Source organism: Doryrhamphus excisus, chromosome 2 (assembly GCF_030265055.1).
Source record: "Doryrhamphus excisus isolate RoL2022-K1 chromosome 2, RoL_Dexc_1.0, whole genome shotgun sequence".
Lineage (NCBI taxonomy): Eukaryota > Metazoa > Chordata > Actinopteri > Syngnathiformes > Syngnathidae > Doryrhamphus > Doryrhamphus excisus.
In genome coordinates, this window is record NC_080467.1 from 17,266,426 (window position 1) to 17,294,425 (window position 28,000).

The window sequence follows — 28,000 nt, forward strand, 5'->3', positions numbered from 1 at the left end:
GTTAAGGTGGTGCATACTATGTATAGATATATATACTATGTATGATTCTTCCAATGATAAGAAAATGACTTATAAATGTATAAATGATAAACGTAAACAAGCAGAGTTGATGATGTTTATTGATACATTTCTCTGTTTCCTCAAAGTCTTGAAACCTGACACCACAGCGGCTCCTGGCTAATTTGCATACTAACAGTGATTGGATGTTTACTGGGGGGCGGGTCTGGGTTGTGAAGACATACGTATGCAGCATTGACTCAGAGATGAGAGATGAGTGGAGCTTCACTTGTTTTCACTTGTCCGTTTTTATTTGGTGGGGGGGGACTCATTTAGTTAGAGCCGGCCCCGAAATGTAACAATATAAACACAAACGCACAACAAGGCACACATTGCAACATCAGAATGAGAAAACAAATGTGAACAATATGGATGTGACACAATACAATTTTTTTTAAAGTTCCAGATATTTCGCAACAAAAGCTTCAGTTGTGAATGTGAAGGTTACCAAAATAATTTATAATAATAAGTCCAGTACAGTGCATTCATCTCTGGATTTATTTTACATTGTTATAATTGTAGTGGAAATAAATTTAAATGTTGCTTGACTGTAACAATATTAGAAATTCTGATTGTATTTAGATAGAAAATGTAAACCACAAATAGTGCAAACATGTAATTATAATATATTCAATGAATTGGGTGTGTTTGTTTCTTCATGAAATTAACACTTACTACTAAAAAGTATTTGTATTTATTGTATTGGTGGACAAATAACTGTTCTTCATTGTGACAATGGTTAGTTTATAGCTGTTCACCAAGAACAAAATCAATGTTTGATTGCAGTTGTTAACCATGTGAAAAACAAGGCGAAGCCAAGCTACTTCATTATGTCACGTGCTTGGATGTGTGCCATTACGCTCAGCAGAGGGCGCTATAGCTTGCGTTTGCCGCAGAGTATACTCTCGTATGTAGTGTCTGTTAAAGGGATATAGCTGTGCTGCTGATGGTCCAATACATAAAGAGGATCTGATATCGCTGAGGGGTTGAAGCCGCTCTGAACCAGCTGAAACTTCTGTTGCTTAAAAGTGCTCGTCATTTCCATGACTTCCTGAGGAGACAAACACAACACGGTACATAAAATACCTAGACTGACAACAAATCTACTTTCAACACGGTAGAACAGAGTTCTATCCCAGGGAGTTTCCACATGTTTGGATCAAAACCCTGAGTGCTGAATTGCAAATATCACTTTCAATGTCTTCGTTTTTGGTTTGAAAGGAAAATGGCAAAAGCCTTCGCACAAAGGCAATCACTTCTTTAGTAACAGCTCATCAAGTTAAACATACAAGACAGAAAAAGGAGTATTTGACTTTCTTCTGAGTATCTTACCTGAAGCCGTACAAAGAGGGGTTGAGCATATGTGGGTAAATCCCGCACCACATGCTCAAAAAGTTTGTTCCCGTCAAACTTGAGGTCTGGTCGTAAAATCATGGCGGCCATTCCTGCTCTTCCTTCATGTCCTATGAAAAACAACGTTGAGCGTAAAGATCATCACTCTGCAGCATAAACATGTACTGTAAATAATCCTCTCCGACTATCTTGTTAAATAAATAAACTTGATATTGTTGACTTGTTGGTTGCATTTTTGCTGTCCTCTCTTAAACCTTGTACAGTCGAACACTGGTAGCGTCATAAATTTGTTCCAGAAACTCTATCCAAAATGTACATAAAAAGATCCATTTTACCCAAAAGAACTCATGTAAATCCAGTTCATCTTGTGACATCCCCTGTGCCTCAGAACTACTACTAATCGTTTAAATATCGCACTGCTCCCAGGTCAGTGAGGAAAAGGGAGCTCTTTCTTTAGCAGGAGCCAAGGAACTCCTAACAAGCTTGCCAAACCATTGGAAATGTCAGGAGGTCAGCACTCAATAAACTCAACAGTCTGACTCACAGAGTCATTTTAGAAGGCTAAAATCATCACACAGCAACTTAACACTCAAAAGAGAACTAAGAAATATACATTAATATTCCAAAATATACAATCATACCCCATAATATGATTATGGGATTGGCCAGTGGCAGCCATTGCTGGTGAGCTGAGCTGATGTTCAGTTGCTGTGTGATAATTTTAGCATTCTATGTAAGAGTGCACCGTGAGTCAGATTGTTGTTAAAGACAATATCCTTTACACTTTCGCTCACTAAATGTTGTGAAATTTGGTTGACAAAAACTAAATCAATTAAGGCAACTAGCAACTATGTCAAAACAATCAAACAAAGCAAAACAATCAAACCCTACGATTAAACTTCAATGGAAAACTGCTGTCAAAATGAACACTGCTTCAATGTAACCTTGTATGCATGTGTCCATGGTTCTGAGTATTGCTGAGTATTGTTGAAGAAATACTTTGCCAATCAGCAAAAGTCAGGGGGAGTTAAGGCTTTATGCTTTTAGTCTTTAGCTTTTAACTCCAGTGTTTCCTTAGGGGGGTCCTCCACACTGGGGGCTGTGTCGGGTCTGCTGAGGGGGTGCCATCCTTGGGTCCCTTCGACCCGGCCGGCTGGGGGTTCCTCCCTTTAATGTGGGGGTCCGCCCGTCTGTCAGAGTCGGGAGACCCGGGTGCTGGTCCCCCGATGGCACGGCCTGCGGCTCCTCCCAGTGTGGACGGCCCCAAAGGTGGCGTTTCCTTGTTCCTCAGTACCATGCCATGTCTCCCTACTGTGTGTGATTGTGTGTATGTGTGTGTGTGTGTGTGTGTGTGTGCTTCTAGTATGGAGGGTGGGAGGGAGGGGCTTTCTTATTATATGGGAGCCAGGCAACGACATTTCGTTGGCAATTTCACTACTGTGTTTTTGTGCAATGACAATAAAGGGAGTCTATCTATCTATCTATCTATCTATCTATCTATCTATCTATCTATCTATCTATCTATCTATCTATCTATCTATCTATCTATCTATCTATCTATCTATCTATCTTTTAATTGTAGTAATTGTTTTTAACTCTGTAAAGCACTTTGTGTTGCATGTTTTGCAGGAAAAGTGCTATACAAATAAAGTTGATTTGATTTGATTCATGGCTTCAGTACCTGTTAGATTTAGTACCTGTACCTGATTTAGCTTTAAAATTCAAAGTTTGTAAAATTAACTGACAATGGATATCCTATCATTTCATCCTGGAAAAACAACCATTCACATACTATATCAATATAAGTGTGAATGTTGGAACTGTACCTGGTATTTCCACCCCGTAGATGTTGACTTCCTGAACAAAGTCCAGTAAACCAAGAGTCTCTGCCACCTCTGTGGTTGCTACATTTTCACCTTTCCACCTGAATAAAAAAAAAAACAAAAAAAACAACCACGGTCAATGATAAATACAGGATATAAAACAGTCAAGAAATACCGCATGTTTAAGCTGACGTACTTACTTTAGAGGAAAAAAAACAGAACACCAAACCAATCACACAGGAAGTACACTAAAAAGGTGTACACCAGAAATATACCAACATGTACCAGTACGAGTTGAAACGTTTGAATGAAACATTTTCCCACAGCAGATGTTTAACATTAGTTTAAGTGAAAAAGTGCTGCATACGTTGGTATCAGCTGATACTTGTATCGGAAAGGAAGTGCTGGACAGTATCAGGATATCAGATATCATTAAGGAAGCCAATATCAAGCATCTCAAATGTGAAGCTTCATCTTTAAGAATATATAACCTATACCCTCAATAAAGATAATTCAACCATACCTAAAGGTGTCTCCTATTCTGTCTTTGAAACAGATGAAGCCCTCGTGGTCTTCAGCCATAAGGTCACCTGTGTTCAAGAAGACATCTCCCTTCACAAACACATTTCTGATCAGCTTGTTCTCAGTCAGCTGCTTGCTTCCAGCATAGCCAAAGAAAGGACTGCGGGGGCCTACTTTCGAGAGTAAAAGCCCCGTCTCACCTGAGAAATAAAAGAAAATGTATAATGTGATACAAGTCAAAGTCACGAGTATTGTGTTTTATTGCATACCCAAAGGGTTCCTAACATGAATCATCAACTTAACTGCTTAAATATTTTATATATTGTTTGTAGGGGCGCTCCGATCCATCGGCCACCGATCGATATCAGCCGATGCTTGTTTCAAAACGCAGATCGCAGATCCCCTCAACCGATCAGCTCAGCCCCAAATTTGGGGATGAGTACAGCCTCAGTACGGATTTGGGAACATGCAGACACTATGTAGAACTTTTAGTGTAGGAGGAACTTTTGTTCTGTGCAGGGCGGACATGGACTTCAGCCTTAAAACAGGGAGCTAAAGTTTGGTTGCCTTCAAAACATAGAATGGTAGGGGTAAATTACTCTGGAGTTTCTTATCATTGGCTGCTTAATGAGCATAAAAGGGCTTAAATAGCCTGTTAGATTGTATATGTAGATAAATGTTCAATGCCATCCGGCAGAATATACCACAAGCCAAATGTGTTCCTTTGATGAAGTCATAAGTGAAATGATCACTGCAAAGAACCTCTCGTTCTCTGCACTTCCTCCATTCTTGTCTTAAACCTTAGCATAAACAGTATTACTCGGATAGTGTGAACATCCAGCAGCAACACAATGTTTTGGCATGACTATTATTTGGATGAAAAACATACTGAACCAAGTCGACCTTGAGAAGTGTTTGTTTACTCTGCTTTGGCTTGTGTCACACAAGTGTTGTTTGGCTTGTGTTACTTTGCTGACGTCACTTCCGGAAACGAGGTTGAACTGCGAGAGCTCGCGAGTCACAGGTGACGCCATCAATTATAAAAGTATTTTTTTTTTGCGAATTTACAGTTCGATTTAAAAAATGTAACAATATAGAACATAATTACAAACTATTTGTAACATATTTAAGCAAAGTTGATGGATCCTGTCAGGGGCCCTTTAAGCTTCCAGATGAATCTAAAATCTTAATTTGACTGCATCTCCAACTGTTGAATGTTTCACTGCTTTTTACACAATTTCTGTCAAACAAAGAACTGAATGGCAATGGTGAGATACTGTTGACCAATTGTTAGGTGAGGTCTTAGATTCATACTGGAAGCCTAATAACCCTGACTTTCTGTGTGCAGTTTAGATGAAGGCAGCCTTCAGTGAATAATCCTTCTTTCATATCTTGGGAACACTCTTACCCTTCTTCACTCGCTGACAGAAACCAAACCGATCTTTCATTGGCTCGTCTTTCTTCACGTCGTACCTAACCAGGTCATACTTGAAGAGAAGCTGTGCAAAAGACAATAGGACACTCCTGATCAATATTTGAAGACCAGTCGAAAATTGCAAGAGTGTACATTTTGCAACGTTGGCTCTTAAGGAGGTTCTAAGTAGAGTTCAAAAGGCCAAAAGATAAAATGGGAAATCGCCGAACCGTCATTCCTACTTTGTTTAGCAGTCCACTACAGTGTGTGCTAGGAGACATGGGAAAAGTTACGTATAAGGTTCTCTGATGCTGTCACAAATATACTGATAATGGGATCTCTGTTAGTATAGTGAGCATGTTTCTGAGGTAACATCAAAAATGTTCACCAAAATTGTATTCAATCTTATGACCAACTGATTTGGTGAATGAATGTTTCTGTTTCTTCTTTCACCTCCACTTTGTTCCCAAAGGCCACTGCTGTGTGTGAGGTTTGATGATATTATGATGTGTGTGTTGAGCGCTAGTGTTCATACTTGTTCGATACATAACCTCGAGCAAATTCATGCTAGTGCCCTCACGTCATATCTTCTCTCTATAAACCAAAGTTCATGTTTGCACGAGTGGTGAGGGTGTATTCGTTTTGGACTTTTCATTTGTATTTCTTGGAAGCGCTCCTTTTCTGAGATTATTATTTTGCTGAGTGCAGTTAAACAGGATAAGGCGCTTTAATGTGTGACAGGAAGAAGAACACATAACCCTCCACCGTTTGACAACCCTGCACCACTTGAAGCTCCAGTCCAAACTCTAGCAAATTTTCAACTGGACATTCCCCCCTCTAGTAAGTTTTTCCTCATCAAATCAAGTATCATAGGGCTACTTACCCATACAAAACCAACAAGGATAACAAAAAACCCCCACAATTTTTAATGTTTTATCTCGTGGACAAGCCTACCTTTTTATTATTGAACAGAAAATCCTGTGTTGTAGTGACTTAAGACCCCGGGAAGAGCAGCCTAAGAATAGCTGCAGTCAGAGGGCTTACAGCTAAATACATCCTTTTAACCTCCCTGGCTAAGCATTAGTGGTGATAACACCTGCTCCTTATGGTGTAATCCGTCTATTTTTAGGGTAGGGAGTAAAGGTACACTCCTGATCAGAGTTTTAAGATCAGTAACCAATAACCATCACATGGCATCTATGGGAGAAGGGTTTAAGGAACAAAAATGTCTCCTTCAATGCCACAAAACTTTGAAAGGTGGAAGAAAGTTTTATCCTCTGATGAGGAAAAATTGAACCTTGATGATCCTGATCCTTCCAACGTTACTGGCATGACAAGGAGATCCCACCTGAGATGTTTTCCTTCAATGGAACAATGGAGCGTCAGGTTGTGCAGGGGTGTCAAACGGCTATTTGGAGATGTTGCAGGGGCTTTTTCAACAGGACAACGCTGCGGTTCACAATGCCCACCTGATAAAGGACTTCTTCCAGAGGAATAACCACAGGACCATCCTGTGTGTTCCCCTGATCTAAATCCAATTGGGGAGCCATCTTCACCATCTGGAGCAACATTCCCACTCGCCCCCTGGAAACACTGGCATCAAGCATGCCGGTTCAGGTCTTTTTGGACGTCTATGGTCTTAAACTTTGGATCTTCACTTTCATAAATTGCTTGATAATTTTTTGTCTCAGTCCCATTTATTCTTTCTACATTTTGAAGTTCTACTTAGGACCTCCTTAAGATCCAACAGGAGTGTAGTACAATTTAAATGTGAAATTCCTTTATCTGGATCTGCAGCAAAGTGAATGTGTTCTTCTGAGCATCGAGAAGAGACATTGCAATGACCATCCACTGACCCTGTAGAAGAAGTTGGAACGTCCCACTGTGCCAATCTTTCCAATGTGGTTCATGAAACACAGGTTCCCCTCAGTGGATCCGTACACCTCGCACATCTTAATGTTGCCGTAGCGTGTCTGGAACTCCTTCCAGACATCCTGACGCAGCCCATTCCCAACTCCCATCCGCACGGTGTGAACTTTGTCCATCTCTGTCTGAACAGTAAAAGTAAAAAACTTGTTATTCTGTACCTGTAGACGTTTCCAAATGAAATATCATGACGTCACTACTGTTAACAAAACATTTCAGCTAAGAGTGCAAACCAAGGCTCCAAGGGGTTTCTAACCGGAAAAAGTCGGGCGGGCGGCACGGTGAGTGGAGGCATAAGTTATAGTGCAATATTAGTGCAGACCTGCCAACATGTAGGAATTTGTTGTACTCAGCATGCAATTGGACGATTACGCTTGTATGCTTCACTGCTCTCCGTTTTTTTGCATTTAACTGGTTTCTCTTTCAAGTTCAGTCTCTGCAGTCATTCATTCATTCATTTTCTACTGCTTTTTCTTCACGAGGGTCGCTGTCTTTGGGCGAGAGGCGGGGTACACCCTGGACTGGTCGCCAGCCAATCACAGGGCACATATAGACAAACAACCATTCACACTCACATTCATACCTATGGACAATTTGGAGTCGCCAATTAACCTAGCATGTTTTTGGAATGTGGGAGGAAACCGGAGTACCCGGAGAAAACCCACGCATGCACGGGGAGAACATGCAAACTCCACACAGAGATGGCCGAGGGTGGAATTGAACCCTGGTCTCCTAGCTGTGAGGTCTGCGCGCTAACCACTAGACCGCCGTCAATAAATAAATACTAGATATTGTCAGTGTCTCAATAGTATTAAAAAAAAAACATGAACAAAAAAATATATTTTGCAGAAAGATGACTGGAATGGATAAATTAATATTTAACGTCACTTTTCTTTGGCCCCATAGCGGGTTAGTTACGCACATTCAGGAAATGGGTTTATTCCTACTCTCTTCATGACATTTAATACGTGGTCAGAAAGCGCTAGGGCCTTTCTGTCACGATTACGGCGACTAAGCCGATCAACAAGTAAGCGTGCACTTCTGAAAAAGAAAACACCCTTGTTTCACCGTTTTCCAATTACCGCTAATCAATCCCAGTACAAATGATGCTAGTGCCATGGCCAAGTTTGCTCCCACTCAACCAAATAACACAAGGACAGTGAACAAAGACGACTTTCAGTCCTGCATCCATAAAAAAAGGGCTCTGCCATCATATTATGTGTGTGTGCATGTCAATGTGTTCACTGTGGGAGGAGGAAAACACTAAAACAAAGACTTTCCTTTTGCTTGGCAGGGCACCGGGTGATTCACTAATGAGCGATTGTGAAGTAGCAAACTGTCACAGATGTTGGCTGATTAGCAGTGCAGAAAATACGCTGAGCTCTGACAAAATATGAAGTTGTCCTACGAAAAGGCAAATTTGGTTATGTAATTGTTATTATGGAGTACAAATATGTCAGTAGCCTGTACAGTGATCATTCTTCTGCCTTTTTTGTTGGCATTAAAATGTCTTAAATAGAATGTTTACAGGTGGCTCTCAGTTTACAAACAAGTTCTGGTCCTAGACTATGATGTCAGTCAAGTTTTAATGTAAGCGGGACCTTAATCCCTCGTTTATCAAGGTTAATTGGTTCCATACAGACCGTGGTAAGTGAATTTCTACAATGTAGGACTAATTTAAAAAGGGCAATTTCATAGTTGGTGCATAGAAGACCTGTTTATGACCTTATAACATACGTTTTTAACATTATTAGAGCCCTCTATACATTAAATAAGACCCCTATAATCACCTTTACACTATATAGTAGAGACATTCATTCATTCATTCATTCATTTTCTACCGCTTTTTCCTCACAAGGGTCGCGGGGGTGCTGGAGCCTATCCCAGCTGTCTTCGGGCGTAAGGCGGGGTACACCCTAGACTGGTCGCCAGCCAATCACAGGGCACATATAGACAAACAACCATTCACACTCACATTCATACCTATGGACAATTTGGAGTCGCCAATTAACCTTTTTTTGGAAAATGGGAGGAAACCGGAGTACCCGGAGAAAACCCACGCATGCACGGGGAGAACATGCAAACTCCACACAGAGATGCCCGAGGGTGGAATTGAACCCTGGTCTCCTAGCTGTGAGGTCTGTGCGCTAACCCCTAGACCACCGTGCCGCCCCATAGTAGAGACAATAACACAAAATAAGACAGAAATAAGAAATAATATATAGTGTTCCAGACCCATGGATTGCAGTATTGCAGTATTTCTAGCATATTGCAGTCCATTTGTCAGTTTCTGTTAGTAAATCCAGATTTTGTTTTTTTTAACTAGATCTATTCTCCGACTCTTATATTCATCAATATTATGGGTTTTCATTCCAGGGCTAACCAGTGTTTTATTTTGGCACTGTCTGTGTCGTATTCTAGTCGTGACGTCACAGCCATGATGGTTTCGGTTTAGAAAACTTGCCGAGGGGCGTGTCAAAGTCACAGCTTCATCGTTTCTTTATGTATGGCAGCAGTATGATAAAAAACATTTTTGGGAAACACAGTGATGAACTGCAGATACCAGTATGTTAGTTTTACCTGTGGCTGGTTGCAGAGGTATCTGCACAGTTCACCAATATACTGGAACACTGTCACATTGTACTTTCGACAGTCACTCCAGAACTGTGATGCTGAGAACTTCTTCTTCAGAACGCAGGTGGCACCTGTGATGAGCAGACAATGAATTGAATACAACGTTACAATAACAATGTTACAAACAATGATACAGAAACACGTTGGTTTTTTTGTGTCTTGATTTCATCCAGCTCATGAGTTTCCCTTAGAGCAGGGGTCTCAAACACGCGGCCGGCGGGCCAAATGTGGCCCGCAGGACACTAGTTTGAGGCCCCCGCCTTGATATGAAAGTTTAATGTTAGTGCGGCCCCGCGCAAGTTTGATATGGATGCTGTATGGCAGGGGTGCTCATTAAGTCGATCGCGATCTACCGGTCGAGGTGGTACTGGTCGATCGCGGCGTGACATTAAAAAAATATCATCCTCGCATCAGTGCCGTCACTTGATTGACATACAGGGCAGCCATTCAGATGACAACTGAATGTTGCCCTTCGGGCGACCAATCAAATCAAACAACGTCTCTAAGTGCAGCAGAACTTACGATGTCAGCCTATCATCCATCCCCGTTACTTGATTGACATACAGGACAACCAGTCAGATGACAACTGAATTTTGACCTTTAGGTCACCGCTCATGCGTAAACAACGATGCAAAGTGCTAAGCTAGTCGGCGAATTGCGTCAGATTTTAAGCCCTCGCTAAAGTTTATGGTCACTAAAATGAGTGAAGGAGCTGGACCAAGTAAAAAGGCAAAAACATATCACATATTAAGTTTAAAGGAAATAACTTGAAGGCTACCGTTTAGGTCGCTAGCTCTCTAGTTTGCGAGTTAGCATGTGTCTCAAGACCCTGCAGTTGCACAATATGTTGTAAATAAAAAGATTATAAATATGACTATAGTCGTGTTTTGTCATGTCTACAGGGCTCTAATAATGCTTTGTTCATTTTAATCCGAAAAAAATAATTTGTCTACCCACCAACTATATGTGGTTTCTTAAGTTTTTATTATTTGCCGTTTAATTATTATTATTATTATATTTATTTATTTATTACTGATTGATTGATTTTCTTTATTCTTGATTTGTTTATTTATTTTTCATCTTATTTTGTGTAGAAAAATAAAAAGTAAGATATCTGAGAACAGTGGAATGTTTTATCAGAGCTTTTCTTGTAGAAAATTGGAACCAAAGCAAAGTTTATTCATTTTTCTGTTTTTAATAAATGAGTTTTTTTTTTGTTTTTTTTTGGAAAAACCTGATGCGCCCAGTCTCGCCCAGACTCTAGCTCCAGTGGCCCCCAAGTAAATTGAGTTTGAGACCCCTGCCTTAGAGAGAGCGAAAAGCAAATCAGAAAAAATAAGGTCTGTGAGGCCTACCGGTTGTATGTATATAAAATAGCAGAAATGGAAGGGGTGCCCACACTTTAGTAAGATGACCACTCTCACCAATGACCTCTCCATGTTTTTTCGGATCAACTGGACATTGACCACCACCAGCCGGTGTCAATGACTTTGGCATCAATTCAAGATAAATGATTCTTTGGAGGACAAGGGTACTATTTATTCAATGTTGTGAAGCAACATACTGTGTATCACATTCAAGAGATTGCCCACACCAGCATATTTTCATAGAATGCACGGATGAATGCCGACATTGTGGACAAAAATGAAGAAAGCATTGAAGGATATAGTCACAGACGAATAGCAACACGGAAAACAACATATAGCCTGACTTAGTGGCAGGTTAGTATGAATCTTGAAATAGATGGAGCCCTGATGTACACACACATCTGATATGAGCCACTTTATTGAACCAAAATAACCACAATATCAGAAATTGCAGAGGCGAGAGAAGGAAAGTGGAGGCGTGGTTGTTTATGTGGCACTAATGGTGGAACCTCAGTTAACATACGCCCCAGTTAGCATTTTCTTCGGTGTACATCTGCAAGATTTTGCCTTGGTTTTATTACATTTTCCGGGTTAGTGTACAATATGGCACGTTAATATACTGCCTGAGTCCAATGTTACACAAGAACGTATTTGGAAAATCATAAGCTGATGTTTAGGGTGGTCCTTATTTTCGAAAGTTTGAAAATTCAGTCTCCAAACCCGGATTCTTGTTCCACTCCATGAGAAAACCACGCGAGTAATTTTTTTTAAAAATCGAATAATATTTACCCGGTGCTCAACGACCTTAAAGTTTTACTATATAAGATCATTTTCACGTTCAACGATACAGGGGCTTTGTCGGTGACAAATGCCGCGGCTCTGTTCTCAGGTGCTCTCGTTGGTGGACTATGGACCAAGGACTGTGTGTGGCAACTCTCGTCTAGTGCTCCTTTTCCTCTGTCTAGGATTTGTCTAGTGCTTGGCAGTACTTTTTCAACGTGTTTGCATGTTTCTGGAGTGCGTTCTGATTGAGAAGGAATTCCTCTTTTAATTTATTGAAACTCTTCCCTCCATTGCCCTTATTAATCATGTAAATACCACACATACTTTATGTGCTCATACTCAGTCAATAAACTCGTGAAAACACTCGTGATACGCATTGCGAACGGCCTCGAGCGAACCTCAACATCGTCACCCCGGACGTGGCGGCCTCTTTGGATCGCGTCAAGGTGAGCGACCGTGGCGCAGTGTTCGTCCTCACCGAGACAGCCCGTGCCCTGGGGCACGACACAGTTGAGTACAACATCAACAGGACATCGATCCAAAGCCAGCGCCGTCGTCACCGCGAGCAACTGGCCTCCGCCCTCAAGGAGAAGCTGCGAGTAGAAGGCCCCTTGGTAGTCCACTGGGACGGGAAGCTGATGCCGGATCTCACCAGCAACGCCCACGTCGACCGCCTGCCCATCCTCGTGTCTGGGGGAGGGGAGGTTCAGCTGCTGCAGGTGGCGAAGCTTCCCAGTGGAAGAGGGGCGAATGCAGCGAAGGCCGTCGTGGAGGCGTTGGAGAAGTGGAGCATCGCTGACCGGGTCGTGGGGATGTCCTGTGACACCACCGCCGCCAACACGGGTCGCCACACCGGGGCGTGTACCCTGATTGAGCGGCAGCTGAAGAGCGACCTCCTCTACCTCGCCTGCCGGCATCACATTCTCGAGCTCGTGATCGAGGCGGTCTTCACGTCGGTGATGGGGCCAACTACAGGGCCTGCTGTCCTGCTGTTCAAGCGTTTCCAGGAGAGGTGGCCCTTCATCAACCAAGGCGAGTTCCAGCCGATCGAGGATGGAGCAGGAGAGGTCGACATCGAGTGGTTCCTTCAGGCCCTGAAAGAGCGGACAGACCTTCGGGACGACTACCGGGAACTTCTGGAACTAACCGTCATCTTTCTCGGCGGCGTACCTCCCCGCGGAATCCGCTTCCGTGCCCCTGGCCCCATGCACCACGCTCGGTGGATGAGCAAGGTGCTGTACTCGCTCAAGGTGTGGCTGTTCAGGGGACAGTTCAAACTGACGCCGAAGGAGGAGCGCGGACTGTTGAGGGTGGCCATGTTCTCCGCCCGCCTCTACAGCAAAGCCTGGACGCAAGCCCCACTTGCTGTCGCGGCTCCGCTCAACGATCTTCAGCTGCTTCAGGCACTGGACGGGTACGAGGACGCGGAGGTCTCCAAGGCCGCGACAAACAAGCTCCTCGGCCACCTCTGGTACCTCTCGGAAGAGCTTGTAGCCCTGGCGTTCTTCGACGACCGGGTTTCATCAGAAACAAAGAAGAAGATGGTAGCGGCGATTGAGGAGAAGGATGGCAACGACACAGCCCAGAAGCGAGTGACCATTCCCGCTTCAGCGATCAGCGGCTGCAGCCTTGAGGACTTCGTGACCTCCAATACGTCCTCGTTCTTTGACAAGATGTCCATCGACAAGGGATTCCTGGCGTTGGAACCGGCAGACTGGAAGAAGGATGAGGCGTATGGCAAGGCGTGCAAAGCGCTGGGGAAGCTGTCGGTCACCAATGACCACGCGGAACGAGGCGTCGCCCTGATTCAGGAATATAACCGGCTCCTGACGAAGGACGAAGAACAACTGCAGTTCCTCGTCCAAGTCGTCGCGGACCATCGGCGCCAGTTCCCGGAAGGGAACGCTTGCACGGACCGGGCGACAATGAGTGGCTAGCAGCCACATAACCCCCGCCAGGAGAGGAAAGCGGCTAATACTCCCACAAGAGCAACGTGGGAGGGGGACCCGGAGTGCTTGTGACTAGCGTTCGCTGAGTAAAATTTCAGAGTCGTTGAGCACCGGTTAAATATATTCCGATTTCGACGAAACTTTGCACAGCACGTTTCTGGGTCAAAAGGAACAAGAATCCGGGTTTGGAGCATAGACATTATTCGTTTGAAATTTCACCCCCTTACAGAGGGCCACCCTACTGATTATTGAAACAAAAAAAAAGCTACCGTGAAATACGTCACTTTAGGCCGCAACAATCAAAAGAAAAGCCCACAGAATTCCGAGGGTTTGTTTCATTAAAAAAATGGCTTACAGCACAGTGTGTGCCAGCCTGCCACTGGGCCGCACCACCACAACAACAAGGATGCAATAATTCTTCACAATGGTCTTCAGTCTTTGGTTCCAGTTCAAAATATCTTAGCCAAGTAAAAAGCGGGTCATCAGAGAGTTCCAATGTTTGGTAGATACACGTTGGCCAGTGGACACTGTGGGTGTGGTGGTGAACCAGGAAAATTAAAAAAAACCCATTCAAAGCTTATGATGGAAGAGTACATGCATATGGGCAGCTGAAAAAATGAACAAACAAAAACGAGGTTTCTTATTAAAACGTACTTAACATGACCTCATTTCAACCTGTAAAACTTGACTGTAAACAATGCACTTGAGCCTGTTTTGTCACTTTGTGTTATCTTATCTTTCCTGAAAGGGACCACGTGGAAGAGATACTAGATGCCATGTGAGGTATTTTCTTTTGGTTCATTCAAGTCAACAGTGGCTTTTAATGACTGATGTACCGTATTTTCCGGACTATAAGTCACACTCTTTTTTCATAGGTTGGCTGTTCCTGCGACTACTCCAGAGCGACTTATATATGTGTATATATAAAATTTGGGGCTGCATGTAATGTCTGTTTTGGTCAGGTAGTTTGTAAAATAAATTAGCCACAAAAAATGCGACTTATACTCCAGTGCGACTTCATTCATTCATTCATTTTCTACCGCTTATCCTCACGAGGGTTTTGGGGGGTGCTGGAGCCTATCCCAGCTGTCTTCAGGTGAGAGGCGGGGTACAATCACAGGGCACATATAGACAACCATTCACACTCACATTCATACCTATGGACAATTTGGAGTGGCCAATTAACCTAGCATGTTTTTGGAATGTGGGAGGAAACCGGAGTACCCGGAGAAAACCCACGCATACACGGGGAGAACATGCAAACTCTACACAGAGATGGCCGAGGGTGGAATTGAACAAGGGAGGGTATGCTAGCTGTGAGACCTGCGCACTAACCACTCGTCCCCCGTGCAACCCCATGTGCGATTCTGTTTTTTTTCTACCTAATTATGCATTTTTGGCTTTGTGCGACTTATAGTCCAGAAAATATGGTATTTTCCCAAATCCAAAGAAATGACCATGATAACTGTATGAGAAGTAGATTAGTATATGGTCATGGTTTGGTCGTTGTGTTTTTTACTCACAGCCCATCCCCACGCCAAACTCCCAGACCCCCCAATGCAAGATGTGATATGAATCATAAAGAAATGCAACAATATAAGCAAGTCAATGAAAAGACGTCATAGAAGTACAGATTTTGTTTCTATCGAGTTTTTCGTTTTTGGTTCCAAAGGTATGGGATTTTCTTTGACAAAGAAGGATTTTAGTTGAAGTTCAGTTGAGATGCTGCTATGTTTGCATTTCACAAGGATATGCAAGTTTGCTTTATCACTTTGTATCACAAAACTAAAGTAGTACTGTAAGTTAGTAAACTAAGCAAAGTTCATAAGTGTAGTTAACGTATATTATAATATAGTACAAATAGGGACCCAACGTATATAACTAGTACAATGGCAGTATATAGAAAAGTGTACTTGTGGTATACTTTAAGTATATTAGAGTATACTTTTTATAAACTTAAAATGTTCCAATTTAATCCGAAGAAGTATTAAACTTGTATACTTTCTAGTACACTAAGAGTACATGGTTTGTAGTACACTTAAAGTATACTTTTTATAAACTTAAAATGTTCAAATTTAGTCAGAAGAATTATTAGTATACTTTCTAGTACACTAAAAGTACATGGTCTGTAGTGCACTTTTATACTTGTACTTATACTAAAGTATACTTGAAAAATGAACTTCAAGTATACTATTTTTTGCCAAGAGACAATTAAATACAGTATTTCCTATGCAGTCATACAGTCTATATAGTCAGCCATATCATGTCCAACATGACCAAAAGAAGTTCCCCTCCCATTTTGTGTGAAAGTGGTAAGTTATTGCCTCCTTTAGCCTTCTTACTTTCTTAATTTTGGCTCGCTAGCTTGCTAATGTTTAACCTTCCTCTTCTGGTATCATCTCTTATGTTATTGATGGTATTAAATCAGCTATAATATACACTAAAAACAATAAGTTACCAGCAAATTTGGTTCTCATGTCTTGGTTACCTTCTTAGGCTTCCTCATCCATGAAAATGTTGGTTTTAATACTTTTGGTGTGGGCATGTAGGCCTTTTTTTGTCACTATACCCCTCCATTTCAATTTCCAAAAATGGTAAAATGAACCTCAAAAGAATCATATTAATAAATTGAAGGTTATTTTGTTACCTGGCTATTACTGAGGGCTATAGAACAGCTTCACCACCAGCAACCTCTTCATCTGACTCGCATCATCTGTGTCTTCTGGATCATACTCCACGTTGTCCTCCTGCTCATCTCAGAGTATGCTGAGATGAGTCTATGCGATCTATGCTGGTCTGTCCTCTCCGTAATGGCCACCAAAAATTTAGTCCAGATCTTGGTTCATTGTACTTCTTGCCATTCTTTCCATGATCCAAATTGTAAAAGTGAAATCAGCCATCAGTCAAATGAGTGAATTCACCTCACATGTCTGGACCTTGTTTTTCTGCTGGTATACTGGAAAAGCGGTCAAAATGAGAATCCCCTGAAGCTTACATGATGAGAAGAGGAGCTGGTTGTCATTGTGTTGGCTAATTGTGCACTTATGATTTCAGTTGTGGCTCAAAATATTGCTTTTTAATCATATTATTATTACCAGGTCGAAACCGACCCTAACAATACAGCGGTCATAATTTCAACCAGACCATTTTTAAATTTAGTTGTTTTTTTTGTTTGTTTTTTTTTTTTAAATCGGGTTTCCTGATAAAGTCAAAAAGCCTTGATGTAATAAAATGTTATGTGATTCTTTGTATGCATTAAAATGTAAAACGGGTCGGTGCCGACCCTAACACAAGAGGAAGGTTAAAGCTATGGCCGTCTTTTGTGTCCCTGACTGCAGGGAACAGTTGAACACAAAAGGGTAAAAATTGACTACGGGGGTGTTATTTCATATCTAGAGGGCTCTAAAAATGGTAAAAGTCATAAACAGGTTTTCTATACTGAAATTACGCAAATATCCCATTTATTAATATTGAACCCTACTTGGCAGAAAATCACTTATTGCGGTCGGGTCTGGAACCAATGAACAGTTTTTACTCAAAATTTGAGTAAAATGGAAAAAAAAAACAAAATATGTCATCATCTGCTCACTTGACACTACACCGCAAAGATCTTCATCAAATCATACAGGCACCTCAGCAAAGGGTTTTTCCACGTTCTACCCGTACTGCGAACCGAGCAAACTTACCAAGCTCGATGGTTCCACCAATGCCGATCAGTGAAGCTGCACTGTGGTAAAGAGGCAGAGGGATGTACATGATGTCCTTTTCAGTCACTCCAAACGCCCAGAACCCTCCTGCTGCTTTCAAGCTTTGGAGGTGAGTGATCACTGCTGCCTTAGGAAGCCCTGAGAAGGGAATCAAAATATATGCTTTTACCAAAAGTACAGATACTAATTCTGAACCCTTCCCAACATGCCTTATGGCAGGGGTGCTCACACTTTTTCAGCATGCGAGCTACTTTTAAAATGACCGAGTCAAAATGATCTACCCACTACAAAAATGCAAAACATCTATTTATTTTCAAATGTATTGAGGATTATTTGTACGTACAATGTATGTTGATGTACCTTACATAACCAAATGAGCCAATATTGCAAAACACACATAATTAACTATTAACATTTTTTGTAATTACCTGAGTTTACTTTGATGACTTGCACTGAATTGAACCAGCCAGGGACGCATAGTCCGGACAGTAGCTGCTGATAGCCAGCCTCAAGCACACTTCCAAATGTTTATCAGTCATGGATAATATCCGTATCATAATATCCGTATAATATTCCATATCCGTATGGAAGTGATATGTTTTTTGCCTTTTTACTTGGTCCAGTTTTTGCCTTTTTACTTGGTCCAGCTCCTTCACTCATTTTAGTGACCATAAACTTTAGCGAGGGCTTAAAATCTCGCAATTCGCCGACTAGCTTAGCACTTTGCATCGTTGTTTACGCATGAGCGGTGACCTAAAGGTCAAAATTCAGTTGTCATCTGACTGGTTGTCCTGTATGTCAATCAAGTAACGGGGATGGATGATAGGCTGACATCGTAAGTTCTGCTGCACTTAGAGACGTTGTTTGATTTGATTGGTCGCCCGAAGGGCAACATTCAGTTGTCATCTGAATGGCTGCCCTGTATATCAATCAAGTGACGGCATTGATGCTGGGATGATATTTTTTTAATGTCACGCCGCGATCGACCAGCGATCGACCAGTACCACCTCCGCGATCGACCGGTAGCTCGCGATCGACTTAATGAGCACCCCTGGCCTATGACCTCGCTACTCACCAGTTGTTCCAGAGGTGAAGATGTAGAGGGTCGGGGATTTGAGGGAAGTGACAGCTCGTAACATTGCTGGTACAGGTTTGTCGGATGCAGCATCTATGTGAGCCAACAGGTTGTCCACCTGCGTGTTCCCACACTGGCTCTTCATGGTCCACACCTGGATGTTGTCCTCCACGAGGGTGCTTATGATGCCATCAAGACACGCTACATCTGGGGGAAAAAAAAACATCCATGTCACAGTTATAATATCTATATTTTCATCTTCCAACCTTTCATTTCAATAGTGTTTACTGCAAAATGACCCAAAATGGAGGCAAAGAAAGTTGCACACTTGCTGCCACATCGTGTCTTTGGCCTCAATCAAGTCTTATATGAATTTCACCCTTTCATTCATCATTTATTTGCATTTGGAATAGTTTCTGGATGTAAAACTATGAGTGTAAAGCTGATTGATACTTGTGGCGTCAGAGTCAAGCGCTGATGACATCATAGATGGTCAACAGAGCTGACTTCAGGTTCCTGAACCTGAAGTATTAGCATGTATTAGCAAGCTAATAGGCTGCGAACAAGGATGTTTTATGATAAAAATACATTAAGACTCATGCAGTGTATTATCAACACAACAAAATGTGTGCCATATTATACGCTGACTGGACTATCTATGCAAACCGAGACAAGGTTTTGGTTTTAACCCAAAAACGTGCAAACCAGGACGTGCGTTAACCAAGGTTCCACTGTAATTATCACCGTCCACCAACAGAGGGCGCTTTTAAGTGGTAGAGTGGTCACTCGTTTATCGCCCCCCACCGTGGTAAGTGAATTTAGTAGGATCCAGTATTAATACATTTCATAGTTTGAGCAAAGAAAACCTGTTTATAACTTTCTTGCTTTTTTTTACCATTATTAGAGCCCTGAAATAACATGAAATAACACCGCATAGTCATCTTTACACTCCTATTATTCTTTATTTACACCACATTGTTAAAGCGTATTGTAAAGGATCACTGCAGGAACACAAGACATGACCATGGCTGCATAGCATGCTAGCGAGCTAACTAGTTAGCCTCCAATTTGTTTATTTTAACTGAACAAAAGTGTTTCAAATGGAGTGGGGAAGACAAAGTAAGAAACCAAAAACTTACCACTTCCACATGGAATAGGAGGACAACTTCAACAAGTCATGCTAACAACATGCAGTGTGATGGCAATGGAATGAATAGTCAATGTTTTGTTCACCTGGTGGCGATTGAGTACTACATACAGTACAACATGTATATCATTATTTTTGACTAATAATGGGCCATAGTAAACCACAAAACTGCAAACATTTTTGGATTCATTTTCATTCGAGATGCAATGCAATGTAATAATAATAAAAGTAATAATAGAGGTAATTCGCAGACCTTGTTAAGAATTAACGGTTCGCCCACTGAGCCCAGCAAGCTTTGGAGCTTGAGTTGAAACAAAAAAAGACCCTGAAATTCGAACAGATTGTGGAACCATGATAATGGAAAAGCAAGGTGTAGTGATGTGGTGTCCGAAAGCCGCAAAAAAGTAATGAGGCAGACTTGCAGTTCGCCAAGGCTAAGCACATTTATTTAAAATGGAAGATAAGCTTACGAAAAACACTAAAATATAAAAAAAAATAATGAAACTTCATGAAAATCATGAAACTCTTAAAACTGGATTTCAAAACTATCATCTTATGTGAACCCACTGCTACTACAACTCTCCATAAAACACATACACATATTTCCCTGCCCGAACCCAAGATTAAATACCCATCAAACCTTAAAACCCCCTCCCCCATCCCCAGCTGACCATGGTATGGTCTGATGATGTCACTAATGACATCACCAAACCTATAAAACCCAGAGACTCATGGCGGCTCCTCCCCAACATTCCTGCAGGTGACTCCCTTGGTAAGTATCCACAGGTAAGATGACCTCTGTACCTGTTCCTAACGAATCACGTTATGTATACATATTTCAAGAAAAACCTGCATCTCAAAAAAAGCCTATTATTAGTATGAACTTCAGTCTTTTTTCCATTTTTTGCTGTTTTTTTTCCAAATATTTCAACTTGGTTGTTAACCAACCTTTGTAAATTTCCTTTTTCGTAATATTATGATTTTAATCCCATGATATTTTGACTTTATTCCCATAATATTTTTACTTTTCCCCAACCTAATTTCCCAAAGAATTACCTCGTTTTTTCTCTTAATATTTTAACTGTCAACTTTATTTATTGATAAACTTTATTAACTATTTTTTTCACCATTATATTTTGACTTTATTCTTGTAACAATCTATAATTTTTACTTATTTCCAAAAACACATAATAATTATGTATTTTTTCTTTAATATTTCAGATTTATGCGGCGACTGACGTTATTTTTTCCTCATAATATCACGCCATGATTTAAACTATGACTTTTCACATCATTATTTTTGTGCAGTTACGACTGATTTTTCCATTTTTTTTTATGTTGCCATTGGGTTTTATTTTTATTTTTCTTGTTAAATGATACTTTTAGAATGTGTTGCAGGCCAAGAAAAAAAGAAAAAAAAAAGTGAGCCGCCAATGACCCCGGACCGCACTTTGGACACCCCTGCTCTATGGCATCTGCAACATTAACAGATGTTAACAGTTTGACTTTGAGATGTACTGTACATCGTTATAGGTTGCACTGTATACCGCCATATGGGTTTGATGCCATGCCAGAGGTCCCTGTCAGTCTGTGTATATAATAAAGTGACATCATATTCTCTGTTAGGTAGCAGTGAGGACGCTTTTCATAACCAACATCATGCTTGTTTGGTTGGGTAATGGTCACATGGTTGGAGCGTGGTAATTCCTCTTAACACAATTCTCCTTGTGGAAGCAGGACATCAGCAGATCAGTTCAACCGAGGCCCCACTTCAGTTTAGTTTAGACACTGACCAAACATGCAGATCCAGATTTTTGAGGATGTTTTTTTCCCCACATAGTTCCAGTCTATGCCAATTCCATATTATTATTAGACATACACACGTGGACAGAATTGTTGGTACCCCTCAGTTAAAGAAAGAAATTCCCAGAATTCTCACTGAAATCACTTGAAACTTACATATGTAACAATAAATAAAAAACTTGAATTGTTGGTAAACACAATTATTAAAAAAAACAAATTAATGAAACAGACCTGAACAAAAATGATGGTACCATAACTTAATATTTTGTTGCACAATCTTTTGATGAGATCACTGCAATTAAAGGATTTCTGTGAGTGTCAATGAGCCTTCTGCACCTGTCAACAGGTATTTTGGCCCACTCCTGGGAGCAAACTGCTCCAGTTGTCTCAGGTTAGATGGGTGTCTTCTCCAGATGTTTCAGCTCCTTCCACAGATGTTCAATGGGATTCAGATCTGGGATCATAGAGAGCCACTTCAGAATAGTCCAACACTTTTCTCTTAGCCATTCTTGGGTGCTTTTGGCTGTGTTTTGGATCGTTGTCCTGTTGAAAGACCCATGACCTGCGACTGAGACCAAGCTTTCTGACACTAGGCAGCACATTTCTCTCTAGAATGCCTTGATAGTCTCAAAAATGTACACCACAATTTTGCCTCGGTTTGTGTGAATTGCGAGTGTCTTGTCGTATTATTATTATTATTATTATTATTGTATGTGATTCCATCTGTACTCTTAGTATATTTTTGAGAAACATCCTTCCTTGTTTTACATGCATAAACAATTCTAAATGCATACAAATGATGAACGAAAGGGCTAAATGAACATTGAATGTTACTCTAACTGTGATTGGCTGGTGACCAGTCCAGGGTGTACCCCGCCTCTCCACCAAAGTCAGTTGGGATAGGCTCCAGCATACACCAGCGACCCTAGTGAGGATAAGCGGCATAGAAAATGGGACATTTCGGACATTAGGGATGTCCGATATTGTTTTTTTTTTTTTTAGGAAAACCGATATACCGATATTGTCCAACTCTCAATTTCCGATTTCTGACACATGACATATCTCCTGTGGTGGAATGACCACATGTGTGTTGTATACAGCATTTTTTTTTAAATATCTGTTTTCATGAGTTTTCAGAGTTCCCCCGGCCCAACTTGTTGATGTTGGGCCGGGGGATCTGGACACTGGCGGAGTTGGCGTTTGGGAGGTCACCAGACAGCCCAAAGGACCGCCCAGGACCTGAGTATGCCCGGAGGTTGCAGGACCGGCTTGAGGCGGCAGATATGAGAAGAGGAACCATGATGTGAGCAGCAAGGGACGTGACTTCCTGTCGGGTGAGCTAGTTTGGGTTTACACGCCCAAGCGGAAAAGTGGACGTTGCCCAAAACTAGACAGTCATTGGGATGGACCATGCAGGGTGCTTGAGCGGGTGGGGGAAGTACTTTATAGAGTTGCCGTACTCCCGAGAGGCAGAAAGTGTTGTGTTGTTGTTGACAGGTTGGCACCGTACGGGGCGGGGACGTTCCCCAGTTCGAGGTGGGGCCTGCTTCACCGGCTGGCTTGCAACATGCGGTGGATCCCAGTTCCCCGGATCCCACCGCTGTTGTTCCTGTTGAGCCGCTGGCGTCACCTGGAGACGGACATGTGTCAAGTCAGAGCCGGCCCCGGAGACGGAGGCCGCCTCGGTTCAGGGATTTTGTTGTTGACCCCTCGGGAGAAGGGCTTATTCAAGGGGAGTACAGTGTAATATCTGTGACTTTGTGCATCTGGGCCTTTAATAGGGCGGGGCTTGGAAGGTGACGGTGCGACGTCACGAGTGAGAGAGTGAGTCTGGGTGTGATGCTCGGTGTGACTGAGACGTGGGAGAGCTAGCGAGGTTGAGAGGGTGCGCGTGTTGGTGTGGGTGAGTGAGTGTCTCATCTTTACCACAACCAGGGGCATTACAGTATTGTAGCGTCGCTGGGAACCAGGAAGTGTTCCCAGTGCTTTGCGGCACCGTCAGTGTAAATCCACACGTGGACAAAATTGTTGGTAAGAAAATCCCACACTGAAATCACTTGACATTTACAAAAGTAACAATGAATGAAATTGTATTGAAAATCAAACAGGGCGGCACAGCGGTCGAGTGGTTAGCACGCAGACCTCACAGAGAGGAGGACCAGGGTTCGACTCCACCCTCGGCCATGTGTGGAGTTTGCATGTTCTCCCCGTGCATGCGTGGGTTTTCTCCGGTTTTCCTCCCACATTCCGAAAACATGCTAGGTTAATTGGCGACTCCAAATTATCCATAGGTATGAATGTGAGTGTGAATGGTTGTTTGTCTGTATGTGCCCTGTGATTGGCTGGCAACCAGTCCAGGGTGTACCCTGCCTCTCGCCCGAAGACAGCACCCCCTGCGACCCTCATGAGGAAAAAGAGGTAGAAAATGAATGAATGAATCAAAATCAGCCATCACTTTTGAATGGTTGATTAACATAATTATAAAAAAATAAATAAACAGGCCTGGACAAAAATGATGGTACCTCTTCAAAAGATTGAAAACCATTTGACCAGAGTCACATGATTATCTGACGTGTGTCCTTTAATTGACATTATAGGTGTCTTCAAACTCATAATCAGTCAGTCTGCCTATTGAAAAGGTGACAAATAGTCACTGTGCTGTTTGGTGTCGAGGTGCAACATGGACAACAGAAAGCGAAGGCAAGAATTGTCCCAGGACATTCGAAAGAAAAGTATAGAGCAACATCTGAAAGGTAAAGGTAAGACCATCTCTAAGCAGCTTGAAGTTCCTGTGGTAAGAATAGGAAATATTATTCAGAAGTCTAAGGTCCACAGGACAGTAGCCAACCTCTCTGGACGTGGCCGCAAGAGGAAAATGGATGACATATTGAAGATATGGATAGTTGGAATTGTATCCAAAGAGCCCAGAACAACTCCAAAGAAATTAAAGGTGAACTCCAAGGCCAAGGTACATCCGTGTCAGATTGCATCCATTGGTCGTAGTTTGAGTCAAAGTGGACTTTATGGGAGACGACCGAGGAGGACACCACTGTTGAAAGCAAATCATAAAAAAGCGAGACTGATATTTGCGAAAATGCATGTTGACAAGCCACAGAGCTTCTGGGAGAATGTTCTATAGACAGATGAGTCAAAACTGGAGCTTTTTGGTAAGGCACATCAACTGAATGTTCATAGACTGAAAAATCAAGCCTATGAAGAAAAGAACACTGTCCCAACTGTGAAACATGGAGGAGGCTCAGTTATGTTTTGGGGCTGCTTTGCTGCATCTAGCACAGGGTGTCTTGAGGTTGTGCAAGGTACAATCAAATCTCAAGTCTATCAAGGCATTCTAGAGAGAAATGTGCTGCCTAGTGTCAGAAAGCTTGGTCTCAGTCGCAGGTCATGGGTCTTTCAACAGGACAACGATCCAAAACACAGCCAAAAGTACCCAAGAATGGCTAAGAGAAAAGTGTTGGACTATTCTGAAGTGGCTCTCTATGATCCCAGATCTGAATCCCATTGAACATCTGCAGGAAGGAGCTGAAACATCTGGAGAAGACACCCATCTAACCTGAGACAACTGGAGCAGTTTGCTCCCAAGGAGTGGGCCAAAATACCTGTTGACAGGTGCAGAAGGCTCATTGACACTTGACACATGATATTAGTGAATTGCAATGTATTGTCATATTTTTTTGTATTTTGTCATTGTCTTTTCTTAAAAGTAAAGTTAAAATCTCAAATCATCTTGTTCTCATAGACCCGATCTCGTGACACCTCTAGTATTTGTATTTCTATACATAAAAATGCTTAAATATGCATTTTGTTTTACTAAAAATAGCCGTAGTCAAGCACAAAATAGCAGTCATTTATTCATGATATGCTTCTTAAACCTACGTATGTCAGTGTTTCCCATACAGTGACTGGTGATTGGTCTGCCAGAGAATAAGAAGATGTAGCGGAAGGGATCAGTGTTGCCAATTTAGCAACACTGTCAGCTGGAAACGAGTAATTGAGGTAGTGAATGGCGTCTTGTTTGTAGCAACCATGTCAAAAGAGACATCCTGTGGTGGTGGATAAATGTGATACTGTTTCAGGGAGATCACATTATCGGGACGTACCAAGCATGAGGAAATGACTACAGATTTTGCTAAAACTACTCCGATCAGGTCAAGACCAAAACTCATGAAAAGAGATATTTAAAAAATGCTGTATACAACACACATGTGTTCATTCCAGGAGATATGTCATGTGTCAGAAATCGGAAATTGAGAGTTGGACAATATCGGTATATCGGTTTTCATTCATTCATTCATTCATTTTCTACCGCTTTTTCCTCACGAGGGTCGCGGGGGTTGCTGGAGCCTATCCCAGCTGTCTTCGGGCGAGAGGCCGGGTACACTCTGGACTGGTTGCCAGCCAATCACAGGGCACATATATACAAACAACCATTCACACTCACATTCACATTCATACCTATGGACAATTTGGAGTGGCCAATTAACCTAGCATGTTTTTGGAATGTGGGAGGAAACCAGAGTACCCGGAGAAAACCCACGCATGCACGGGGAGAACATGCAAACTCCACACAGAGATGGCCGAGGGTGGAATTGAACCCTGGTCTCCTAGCTGTGAGGTCTGCGCACTAACCACTCGACCGCCGTGCCACCATATCGGTTTTCGTCAAAAAAAAAAAAAAACAATATCAGACATCCCTAATGTACGAAATGTCCCATTTTCTATCCCGCTTATCCTCACTAGGGTCGCTGGTGTATGCTGGAGCCTATCCCAACTGACTTTGGTCGAGAGGCGGGGTACACCCTGGACTGGTCACCAGCCAATCACAGTTAGAGTAACATTCAATGTTCATTTAGCCCTTTCGTTCATCATTTGTATGCATTTAGAATTGTTTATGCATGTAAAACAAGAAAGGATGTTTGAGAGAAAAGCGTTGGACTATTCTGAAGTGGCCCTCTATGATCCCAGATCTGAATCCCATTGAACATCTGTGGAAGGAGCTGAAACATCTGGAGAAGACACCCATCTAACCTGAGACAACTGGAGCAGTTTGCTCCCAGGAGTGGGCCAAAATACCTGTTGACAGGTGCAGAAGGCTCATTGACACTCACAGAAATCCTTTAATTGCAGTGATCTCATCAAAAGGTTGTGCAACAAAATATTAAGTTATGGTACCATCATTTTTGTCCAGGCCTGTTTCATTAATTTGTTTTTTTAAATAATTATGTGTGGGGTAATTTTGATTGTTTAATTCTCAATTTTTTTATTTATTGTTACTTTTGTAAGTTTCAAGTGATTTGAGTGAGAATTGTGGGATTTTCTTTTAACTGAGGGGTACCAACAATTTTGTCCACGTGTGTATGTTCAATAATAAAAGTTTGTAATTTGAAGTTGCATAGTTCGTTGTTGTTCTGCTCAACCAGTGAGAATGCCTGGTCTGTTTTTATTGGTGTGTTGCGTTGGTATGTTGTGATGTTTTTGGGTTTTCTTGTCACACCATGACTGAAATTGTTAAGCCGACAGGTCACCCGGTGGACTCTGATGGGCTGTGTGTGTGTGTGTGTGTGTTAAATGCAAGTTTTTTTTTATACTGCTCTTAAAATAAAGTCTTCCATGAACCTTGAGCACCACAGTATGTTGAAATATATAAAATCACACATGTGATTAATTCAATCTGATAAAACATGTTTACTAATATTGAATCCTGGAACCAATTGACGCGATATTAATTAATTAATCTTGTCAAAGAATGACCCTACAAGATGCCAAGAATTACTGGTGATGGGGAAAATTCCAAAGAACGTCAACGTCATTTGAAGCGCCAAGCACGTGCCATAAGACGGAAGAGGACTTCTTTACCTGCACCAACTATGATGGTTTTGGCCCCACAGCAGTTGAAGCAATGGAGCAGAGATCTCGACTTGATGTTCGTGTTGAGAAACGCCACCGAGCAGCCGAGCTTCGCCAACCCGAACCACACGCAGATGAAGTCGGGCTCGTTGCTCATCAGCAAGGCAACGCAGTCTCCTTTCCTCACGTTGAGTTTGTGGAGGAAAACATTGGCGAACTTGTTGCTGCGCTGCTCAACGTCCTTATAGGTGAGGATGCGTCCTTCGTAGATCATAAAAGGCTTGTCGGGGATGCGTTGAGCCTGCTGGATGAACCTGTCCAGGACGGTGCACACTCTGGAAGTTAGCTTGAACATCTCCAGCCTCACACCATACCGAATCACGTTCCACAGGAAGAATACATCTTTCCAAAAGTACGGAAAACAAAGTCTTTGCAAAACATGGAGAGAACAAACAGCCACGACCAAAGAGCCCAAGCACAGCATCGTATCTGCTGGCAGGAAGGAGATGGGTCGCTTCTCACTACGCGCTAACACATACTACTACATAATACTACATGCTCAACGTGACAAACAA

The 28,000-nt window shown here is 42.1% G+C and overlaps 1 protein-coding gene across 2 annotated transcripts; it reads right to left on the reverse strand.

Annotated features, from left to right (window-relative positions):
* Positions 1-124: 124 nt before the first annotated feature.
* On the reverse strand, positions 125-28,000 carry slc27a6 (solute carrier family 27 member 6). Of its 2 annotated transcripts, none has more exons than XM_058059641.1 (10): positions 27,435-27,999; positions 18,611-18,817; positions 17,515-17,673; positions 9,676-9,800; positions 7,026-7,220; positions 5,164-5,254; positions 3,757-3,955; positions 3,237-3,334; positions 1,390-1,520; positions 125-1,108 (listed from the first exon to the last, which is right to left on the reverse strand). In XM_058059641.1, the coding sequence occupies exons 1-10, from the start codon at positions 27,907-27,909 to the stop codon at positions 932-934; spliced, it is 1,857 nt and encodes a 618-aa protein (XP_057915624.1). In that variant the 5' UTR covers positions 27,910-27,999; the 3' UTR covers positions 125-931. The 2 variants fall into 2 exon arrangements, with proteins under 2 accessions (XP_057915624.1, XP_057915635.1); XM_058059652.1 differs by having other exon boundaries at positions 943-1,104; positions 27,435-28,000.

What these genes read in the sequence shown, in the direction of transcription:
- slc27a6 (XM_058059641.1), bottom strand. Translation starts at nt 27,909, where the DNA reads ATGCTGTGCTTGGGCTCTTTGGTCGTGGCTGTTTGTTCTCTCCATGTT. An exon ending in ACCTCTGCAACCAGCCACAG is followed by an intron (nt 7,221 to 9,675) that starts GTAAAACTAACA and finishes TTTACTGTTCAG; the next exon opens with ACAGAGATGGACAAAGTTCA. An exon ending in AGAATAGGAGACACCTTTAG is followed by an intron (nt 3,335 to 3,756) that starts GTATGGTTGAAT and finishes TTTTTTATTCAG; the next exon opens with GTGGAAAGGTGAAAATGTAG.